At 31.1% G+C, this 10,409-nt stretch overlaps 1 protein-coding gene across 1 annotated transcript; it reads right to left on the bottom strand.

Annotated features, from left to right (window-relative positions):
* Nucleotides 1-2,153: 2,153 nt before the first annotated feature.
* Nucleotides 2,154-9,805, bottom strand: LOC103308856 (zinc finger protein 525-like). Its single transcript, XM_029491992.1, has 4 exons — nucleotides 9,686-9,805; nucleotides 9,427-9,498; nucleotides 3,053-3,223; nucleotides 2,154-2,907 (listed from the first exon to the last, which is right to left on the bottom strand). The coding sequence occupies exons 1-4, from the start codon at nucleotides 9,721-9,723 to the stop codon at nucleotides 2,154-2,156; spliced, it is 1,035 nt and encodes a 344-aa protein (XP_029347852.1). The 5' UTR covers nucleotides 9,724-9,805.
* Between the last annotated feature and the right edge of the window lie 604 nt (nucleotides 9,806-10,409).

Here is a 10,409-nt window from a genome sequence, read left to right as displayed (position 1 = left end):
ATAGGTACAATCTATAGAATTTTCCGCATAGATTTTTTGTATTCAATATTGGGTTTACTAAATTGAACTTAAAGTCTTAAAATACATTAAACACGACGCATATTGTTATATAACTTATATTCAATACCTACCTCAATTGATAAGTAATTCATTAATACATATAATAACGAATAACGTTTTTTTCCTATATGAATTATTAAATAAATTTTAAATCTTATTTGGTTTTCTGGTTATTTTGAAAGCGTATACCCGTAAAATAAGATTTTACCTTATATACGCCGAAAATCGAAAATCTTCTGATGGGTATACGGCGTAGGTATACCCGCGTACCCGTACCAATACACCACTGACCGTACAGAACGGTGAAGTAATAATAAGTATTTTAAATATAAATACATTTTAAATTAAAAAAAAATGTATATATACAAATTCTAGTAAGACCAATATAAGTATTAGTGGACGACTATATAAATATGCAATAATTAATGTCTAAATTATAAAATAAATATTTTAACCACAAATATATATATAGCCACCATGTACTAACACTAGAATAAGAAAAAAATGTAAAACAAAAATTATATAAAAAAAAAAAAATGTCATAATATCTAACAATTATTATACACTTAACCCAATGTAACTATCTTATAACCAATGTACCACTATTGTTAAAACCATTGTAATCCTCGTAGTACCGGCGCGACGGGGGTGGTGGTGCGAGCCGGGCCCTTGCCCGTGGCCTTGCAGCTCAAAACTTGTACTTTTTTAATATAAAAGGGCCTCGCAGTATATTTCACCCAGAGTTTCGTAAAAGCTAGTGCCGGACCTGAACACCTACTCGTCTAGATTACGGTACCTATTTGTATACAGTGGCGTATCCATTGGTGGCGGGTGGCTGAGGGGTTACAGGCTTACAGCCCCCCTGAAATTTCAGAAAATCTTAATTTTACTTAATCTTTAATTAAATAATATAAGATACATAGGTACCATACGTTGTTAGCCAAACTATATCACAAAAAACAAATCGTTTACAACGTGAATATGCAGTCAATAAAAACTAATTTTGTAGTTATTAAGGGTTTTTTTTGTTATATTCTATTATGTAACTAACCAGCCCCCCCCCCCAAAAAAAAAAAAATTCCTGGATTCACCACTGAATTTATATGCAGTATAATATTATAAAATATAAATTATAATCGTATAAAAGCGACATCCATGCAGGTCTTGGTTGCTTTGCCCGTTTGCCGCGTAAACAGTGCCTCGCTGCGTTGTCGTAATGCGGAGTGACGTCACGGAATAGACATACCTATTATTCTATACTACAACCACCCGCGACATTTCGAAGGCCAAAATCTCCATAAAAATCCAAAAAAAAAAAAAAAAAATACCATGCTTTATAATTTTTCACGTAGATTTATAAAAGTACAGAAAAAAAAAACTGTTCAGATACTAATTCTACTCGAGCTATAACAACATTACACACAAATTACAGAGGTCGCGTGTGTGAAAAGGTGCGTGTAGCGCGACGGTGCCCGGGCGGACGGGTTATTATTGTATGTAGCTGGCCCGTACACTGACTATTCATCAAATATTTATTTATATTGATGAAATGCTAAATAATTAACTTAAGAGCTAAATTATTGGCAGGTACCTTCCAATTAAAAAGCTAAATGTTATGTATTTACAGAAGTTTTAGGGTAATGAACCTGGATTTATGTTCAAACACAATTGTACACTCAAAAACTTTTAATCAGACACCAAAACATCGAAAATATTCATAAATAATAACATATTAATAATTGAAATGAGAGAAAGCATTTGTACATTAAAATATGATTATTCTTATATAGATTGGAAGGAGTGTGGGTATGTCCAAAATACGTATTTATGTTAATATCAGCTATGAAATAATTTAATAATAATCCTTTATTAATCAACATAAGTTAAAAGTTTAAAAATAATAATATGTAGTCAACCCAAGCATGTTGATTTACAGGCAATAATATATATATATTTATTACTAAGTCAATAACTTTGAGTTAACTAATATTTAATACATGTTTGATAAAATTCAAGAATAGATAACTTTTTAAGCAATATTATATTTGATGGAATAGTTAAGAATTAAACTTATTAATCAAAATTATCGTGTATCAGAAATGAAGTGTCTTTATATGGCGTGTTAAACTAGTTAACGTTTTAAAAGTCCTATCACAGATGTCACATTTAGACAAATTTTCACTGGTATGAGTCTTTTTATGCCCCTTTAAAATATTTTTGAAATAAAAAGCTTCATCACAACTATCACATTGATACAGCTTTTTTCCATTATGTATCCTTGTATGGTTCGTCAAATATTGTTTGCGAGAAAAGGCTTTCTCACATATTCCACATATAAAAGGCTTGTCACCAGTATGTGTCCTTGAGTGAGTAATTAAATGTGAATTTTGAGTAAAGGCTTTCGTACATATTCCACATATAAAAGGCTTGTCACCAGTATGCGTCCTTGAGTGAATAATTAAATGTGAATTTTGAGTAAAGGCTTTCGTACATATTCCACATTCATAAGGCTTTTCACCGGTATGTGTCATTGAATGTGTCCTTAAATTTGAATTTTGAAAATAGGCTTTCTCACAAATGTCACATTTATATGGTTTTTCAGCGGTATGTTTCCTAGAATGAATCTTTAATTGTGATTTATAAATAAAGACTTTCTCACAGAATTCACATTCATATTTCATTTCACTACTATTTGTATTTTTACAGCTGTTTGATGTGAAATCTGAATTTATATGATTTATGTGTTCTTGGTTTTGGTTGACATTTACTGCACTAATAAATTCAGCAGCCCCGATCTCATCTATTTCCTCTTTTATATAAGTTGTACCATTTTCTTCAGTCTGAGTTCTAAAAAAATAAAATAAGAATTTATTTATTTTATTATCAAATAAAGGAAAATACTTATAATATACACAGAACAAAAAAAAAACCTGCATTGTGTTAATTAAAAATATAGTTTTAGAAAAGTATATGATTGATTAAACATTCATACCGCTTTTTTCCGCTTTTTGTCCTTTTATAGCTGTTTGATGTTAAATCTGAATTTATATGATTTATATGTTCTAGGGTTTGATTGACAATTACTGTACTAATAAATTCAGCAGCCCCGATCTCATCTATTTCCTCTTTTATATAAGTTGTACCATTTTCTTCAGTCTGAGTTCTAAAAAAATAAAATAAGAATTTATTTATTTTATTATCAAATAAAGGAAAATACTTATAATATACACAGAACAAAAAAAAAACCTGCATTGTGTTAATTAAATATATAGTTTTAGAAAAGTATATGATTGATTAAACATTCATACCGCTTTTTTCCGTTCTTTTCTCTTGTTATGTAAGCGTTTTATTATTTATATAATATTCAAAAATATAATACTGATTCCTCATCAGTTTGTCTACCATGAACTAAATAATAAATTACATTAAGGTTATTTTAAAATTGCAAATATCTACGGTAATTTTTTTAAAATTACACAAAAAATGAAAATCCAATTTGTCAAAAACTGGTCTTGTGTAGAATCACATAATCCTTATTTTTTTTTTTTTTCATTTTACCCATTGTATTTGAAAACAACTGGTAAAAGTTTATTTTTACTTCTCCAATGTATTAAGTAGATTATTTTTTAGATGGAATTAAATGTGGACCATAGTAAAGTTACTATTATCAAATTCAAGGACAATTGGGCGAATTGAATAGAAATACAAAATAATAGTTTCGATGATTTTTTCTGGCACAAAATTGAAAGTGTAATTTAATTTTACGATGATGTGTGTGTTTTATTGGGTGTGTTGTAAGTATACGAAAATTATAGTATTCAAAATCAATTTTCAACTTCAGTATCTTTTCAGATGGGAAAGTGTTATAGCTGGTGCATTTGGGAGATCACATTTAAAGCTCTCGGTAATTAAGAAGTGTATGGAAAAAATTATTTTAATAAAAACAAGAGTATTTATTTAATATCGGTTTTCGATAATATCGATTTTTTTTCTTGGTGTCACTCGAAAACTATTGACTGTAGATGTACTTGAAAAAATAAAGAAAACCTTGGAGGTTTACACAAAGCAAGTTTTCGACAAATTCGATTTTAGTTTATGGTGTAACTCTAAAAAAGTACTATAGATACATGCAAATTTCTTCAAATGTTTGTATTAAATATGACTGTTACTTGTTTTAAACTTTTGATTGACTGTGGTCTGTATTACACATTTTACCTACTTTTTCTGTTTTCTAAAAAAACATTTTTGGTACTATATTAATTGTTTTATTTGTTGTAATATGGTGTGTACTGATACATTCATCAATCGTACATTTGTTCGTACACATCAAATATTTATATGTACCTACAAAAGGTCTACACTAAAATCTTAATAAAATAGTAAGTTCAACGTAGTGTGTTACTACAGTATTCCATTTTAACCTCTAAATTCTTTGGTATTTATATAAATACCTATAGGTAAGTATAATTGTACTAGTAATTTATAATATATTATATATTATTTACAGTTATATGAATGTTCCGTTTTTATTTTAATAAAGCTAGACGTACTGTCTATTTTGCAGCTAATACTAATAAGTACTAAGGATTTATTAACCACTTTGAACTTATTCAACAATTATTTATCTGTTATACAATATTTCTAGATAAATTATATATGCATAACAACTTTTAAAATATCACCAAATAACAATTAATAATTATGTATTATCTAGTCAGCTAGGATAATTAGCAAAACTTTTCAAAACACACACTTAAACTATGCATCCGTGGCAGCCAATGAAAATTTTCCCAGCAGAGAACAGGCCATTGTCTTTAACTCTATTGACGGCATTCCTCGAAGAGATTATATCCTTGCTCTAGGCAAAATTATCTCCCCAAAAGACATTGCCTTTGTTTCTCGCATATCCAATAATCAGTTCAGCATTTTTCTTGCTAGTAAACAAATACTTGATTCACTGCTAGAATATAGCCAAAGTATCACGATCAACGAACAAGTAATCTGAATCCGAAAACTCATAAATCCATCCAAGAGGATAGTCATATCCAATGTCTGTCCCTCTATACCTAACCAAGTTATATTCGACAAAATATCAATATCACTCCTATATCTCAAACAGTTTACCTCAAAGCGGCGATCAACATCGAGGGATATGACCACATATTAAGCTTCCGCCAAAAGTTTTGCATCAAACATGAAGATGCCTCAAAGCTTCCTGACACACTGTCCCTTCTACACAATCAAACTGACTTCAGAGTATTGTTCACTGATGACAGAATCACATGCTTTCTATGTGAATCATCAACCGGGCACACTTCCAATACATGCAAGAAAAACGGTCTCAACGCCATATCCTCTTCTCAACCTATAGAAAAGGACCTGGTTGCGGAACCTCTCCCATCTCCCCACACACACACAGACTTATCAGAGACGTCCACAGAAACTCCCAAACAAACAAACCGGGAGACATTGAAACTCAGCCTGACAAGCCTGAAGACCAATCGCCCGCCTCCAAGAATTCAGAATCTCCCGGTCTACCTACAGCGGCTCCCACCACGCCCACACAAGGGAGCGACGGTAGTGAACCTCCTCCTCAAACTTCCTTACCACCTCAAACACTCGATCGAAGACCTCTCCGAACCTCCTAAATCCTGTCTCTCTTCCACTGACCTCACTCAAACTCTCACACCCCATACCTCAGTAACCCACCAAATATCTACTACAGCAGAACAAAAACCAATCAAAAGACTCCTTTCAGGCTCCTCGTTTCTCGAAGCAAACAACACCAACACAAGCATTCTAGACTCGAACAACTCACAATCTTAGCAGCGACCCCTCAAAAAAGATATATAAAAAAGCAAGGCTCAATCTCAGGTTAAACTCATAATCTAGTTTGGAGGAAAAAATAATTGATGGACTCAGACCAGCAGAGGAAATGTTCTCCTACAGTTCCTCTGTATCTATACTACAGTTCAAAGACATCCTGAAAAACTATAGAAACTAAAACATCAACATCCATAATCTCTGCAAAGAGATTGACTCGGACATTCCTCTTCACTTATGAATCTCATTGTTGAAATCCGTCCCAATATCAATAAAACCTTCCTTAAAACCCATCTCACTAAACTTGGCCATCTACTCTTCCAAGCATCTCCACCTCAAGACTCTTGAAGTACCCACTCCCACCCCCCCCCACAAAAAAAAAATTTACAGTAATTTACCGAAATGATAACAGGAACCACTTTAATCACAATAGGTATAAGAGAAGCTCCCCAAAACCTCGCGTCCAATTGTGGAATGATGAGATAAAAAAAGCCATCCAAAACAAAAACAAAGCTCTCAAGAAATTACAAACTTCCCTATCGCAAACAGACTATATCAACTTAAAAAGGATAAGAGCCCTGTTTAGTCAAGAGGCTCCTACGATTTTAGTGGTCGGCCTCATTGACTACATCAACGAAAGTTAACAGTTTGAAGGAATACCAGGACCAATGTGACAGTAGGATTTTCAGGCTATGACCTCATCAACTATACTCTGAGATATATAACGGGCACGTATGGTAAGGCACATACAATAATTTATTGATGAAATACAAAAGAAATAATAATAATAAAAGCAATGGCTAATGATTTGGTACCGGCGCCTCAGTACCAATCAATAGGAAAATACAAAGTATAGATAATAACATAGAATAATCACCAAATGATTATGATAAGTAATAATAAAACACAAGGTATGATAATAATTACGCGCGTCTCCTGCGACCGTTGGGGATGACTTGGCTGTTGCCTACTCCGACTTGATAATAGGTACGGCGACAATATGACCACTGAAGTTTAAGTCCACACGTAGCACTCGTCACGGCGGCGGCGGCGGCGGCGGCGGCGGCTACGATGACGGATAACAGAGAATACAGGTGTGGGTTCGGTTTGATCAGAACCGAAGGCACGCGTATTCACAGCTGCTCGCCAAACCAAACAGCGGCCGTATAACAATATCAGCACAGATCGCACGAACAACACGTGAATATAATATATATGTCGGACGACCGGGCACCGTATCGAAAACAATAATACGACCAACGAAGCGGCGAAACACAGCCTATGGAGGTTACAGCGACGGATAAAATATAATAATATTATTACGGTGATATGGCGGCACGCGTCGCGTGAACGGCAAATCAAGTCGCAATCACAAGAACAAAGGTAACGCGTAACCGTAGATCGGCCAGCGCAACAACACAACGACGGACCGTACGTTGACAAAGGTCGTTGGGTAACTAAATTAGGTCAACGTTTTACGGGGTCTACGCGGACGTGCGTTATCGGTGACAGCATGCTAGACGGGCGGGGGACGGCACGACCGGTTCATAGACGCATTGGCTATACATCGACTGCGGCGCTCGAACAAGCCCTAACCAGATATTTGGTCAAGAGCAGCAAATCCTCATCGTGGAAACAATGTGTATCCATAAGACATAGTATTATATAATATATATGGTATTAAAAAAAAAAAATTACCTATAATAGGTACCTTTAATAAATTCCAAATTAATCATATCAAAATATCTATTAGGTACTTATAACGCGATGTACATCATCAACAAACCGTGATACTATCATAGATATATAATAGTATACTTTAGAAGTTTCAAGTACCCACGAATAATTTTATACAATCCAAACAAAATAACTAAAATAGTTATTTCAGGTTTTTTAATATGTAATTTCGTCTAAATTTGAGCTTAAAAATGAGTATAAAAATAAACTGTGCTTATGTATTTTTTAGATTTTTTGGTAACAGAATTTACTACTTATGTGGAATCTTGTTTTAAATTTTCAATTCTTAGATATAAAAGTTGAACATTTTATAAATTTTTAATTACGAAATAATTATTCAATATTAAATTTGATACATTTTGTCAAAAATCGATCTTTAAATGCTTATAATAAAAAATCGTGCCTATGTATTTTTAATATTTTTCAACTGCTGTTGTAACAATAATATATCAGGAGCTTTGCATTAAATTTGCACGCATTTTTACCCAACAAACAACATTTTATTCATATTTATAGAAAAAAAAAACTAATAAAATTGAAAACTGACAATGTCCATAAATCGCTCAAAAAGAATCAAATTATTTTCAAAATTTTATGATGTATAGAAAATGAAAATATGAACATTCAGTGAAATTTTAAAGCATTTACAGTCAATCGTATTTTAATTACAACAAAATAAGGAAATTGTTTCATGAGAAATCGAGTGAATTATCAAATGTTGTAAAAATATGAATTTCAAATGCTCATAAAAATTTAATTTGACTTTCTTGTAGATATTTTTTTTTCGATAAAGGTGAGGAATCTTGCATTACATTTTAAAATTTTGGATTTAAAAAGAATATTTTTTATGACTTTCTAACTTAAAATATTTTGGAAATGTTCGTCATTTTTACGTATTTTGTCAATATTTGAACGTTAAATGCTTATAAAAAAAAATCGTGATTTTGAATTTTTAATATTTTTCATCAATCTTTGAAACAATATATTAGGAGCCTTCTATTAAATTGTCAAGCGTTTATACCCAACAAATAAAGTTTTATTGACATTTATAGAATAAAAAAACTAAAAAATTGGAAACTGAAAATATTCCTAAAAATAAAAAAAAGACTGAATGTTATTTTTTAGATTCTGAGTGGAACGATGAATGTATTGATTTTACAATAATGTGTGTTTTTTTATTTTTTTATTTTTGTGTCTGTCATCACGGTTTGGGGCAGTAAAACGGTTTTGATTTTCTTTAACAGTATCTTGTTTGATGGGAAAGTGAATCTAGTTGGTGCATTCGGGAGGTCAAAATTTGAAATTTCCAATAGTTTTAAAAAGTGCCGTGAAAAACAAAGGACAAATTAAGAAAAAACGGTAATTTTTACACAAAATCTGTTTTTGAGAAAATTGATTTTGGTTTTTGGTGTAACTTTAAAACAGATGACCGTAGATACATGAAATTTTCACTGGTTGTTTATATTTCCATTTTTTATACATGATAAAATTTTAAAAATATTTTGATTTGTTTTGAACTATTTAGGGACATTTTAAGTTTCCAATATAAATAGTTTTTTTTTTCTATGAATGTCAATAAAACTTTATTTGTTGTGTAAAAATACTTGAAAATTTAATACAAGGCTCCTACTATATTTTTACAATGATATTTGAAAAATATTAAAAATCTTTAGTCACAGTTTTTTTTTATTAGCATTTAAAGTTCAAAAATTAAACGTGAAACGCCTTTGTTAATTATTGATCACTTAAGTATATAGTATTGTTAAATTCCATATTAGTCTATGAAGTAAAAAATACAATTCTTACCCTATCTGTAATGATTGATCTTCATCAATATTTTCCTGTTTAATAACTGTTGGAATTGTCAACACTCCAGAACTGTGTGATAAAAACATAAAATACATTTAAAATAATTGATTCGATGATAGTTACTGTTTGAATCAGACACAGTGTTAATTACAATAATTATAGAAAAAAACCTTAGTTTTATAAAATAAAATAATTATAAAAGTAGGATAAAATTTCATATTTTTGTTATGTTTCACCACCTAGTGTATTTACTTACTTGGCATTTATTGCTGAATCATTCATAGACGGTTCCATGGTAAATATGTGGTTTCTTGATAACTGTGAACATAAGCCATTAAAATTATATTAAAATAACTAGTCATTACAGTTGGGGGGAGGGGAGGAATTTCTCTTAAAGGAAGCATGGTGTATACCTATTTAGTAAAACATCTTGTATGGTATGCAAACATATTTTGGCACCACAATTAAAAACATGAAGTAATCCTACCAGAACAAATGTTAGGCAAAAAGTTTGTATTACAATTTTTTATTTATTATTGGGGTCTATGCTTGCTCTGCTTTTTACTTATAATTGGCATTTGTATCAAAAATTAGGTAATTAGATCAAATTCTAATTAATATTTAGTTTCAATAATAAACCAGATTAATGGGAAATACAAAAATGCATTTACCGTTTAAATTAAATCATAGGATATAATAATTTATGATTATAAACAAATCAAAAATGATGAGCTGAATCAATATAAATAGTTTAAAAAAAACCTAAAACACTATATGTCATTAGCAGTGCTCGAGACTTCTAGCATTTGCATATTTCTTTATAGATTGTTAAAATATAGCAGAGTAAGCTACATTTCCATATCTTACTAAAAAGAACACAGCTTTAAAAGTTTTTAGAGCTTATTTTTGCATATTCTAAGGTTTCTGCATTTTTTCTGCTAATTTTATAAGTATCTTGCTATCTTTTGCATATTATTTTA

This window comes from Acyrthosiphon pisum, chromosome X (genome assembly GCF_005508785.2).
Source record: "Acyrthosiphon pisum isolate AL4f chromosome X, pea_aphid_22Mar2018_4r6ur, whole genome shotgun sequence".
NCBI classification, from domain to species: domain Eukaryota; kingdom Metazoa; phylum Arthropoda; class Insecta; order Hemiptera; family Aphididae; genus Acyrthosiphon; species Acyrthosiphon pisum.
The sequence above is the reverse complement of the archived record's forward strand: the minus strand, read 5'-3'. Positions and strand labels throughout refer to the sequence as shown.

Coding starts and splice junctions, on each gene's coding strand:
- LOC103308856 (XM_029491992.1), bottom strand. CDS start 9,723: ATGGAACCGTCTATGAATGATTCAGCAATAAATGCCAA. Junction 3,224..9,426: donor GATCAATCATTACAGATAGG/GTAAGAATTGTA, acceptor TTATTTTTTTAG/AACTCAGACTGAAGAAAATG. Junction 2,908..3,052: donor ACAAAAAGCGGAAAAAAGCG/GTATGAATGTTT, acceptor TTATTTTTTTAG/AACTCAGACTGAAGAAAATG.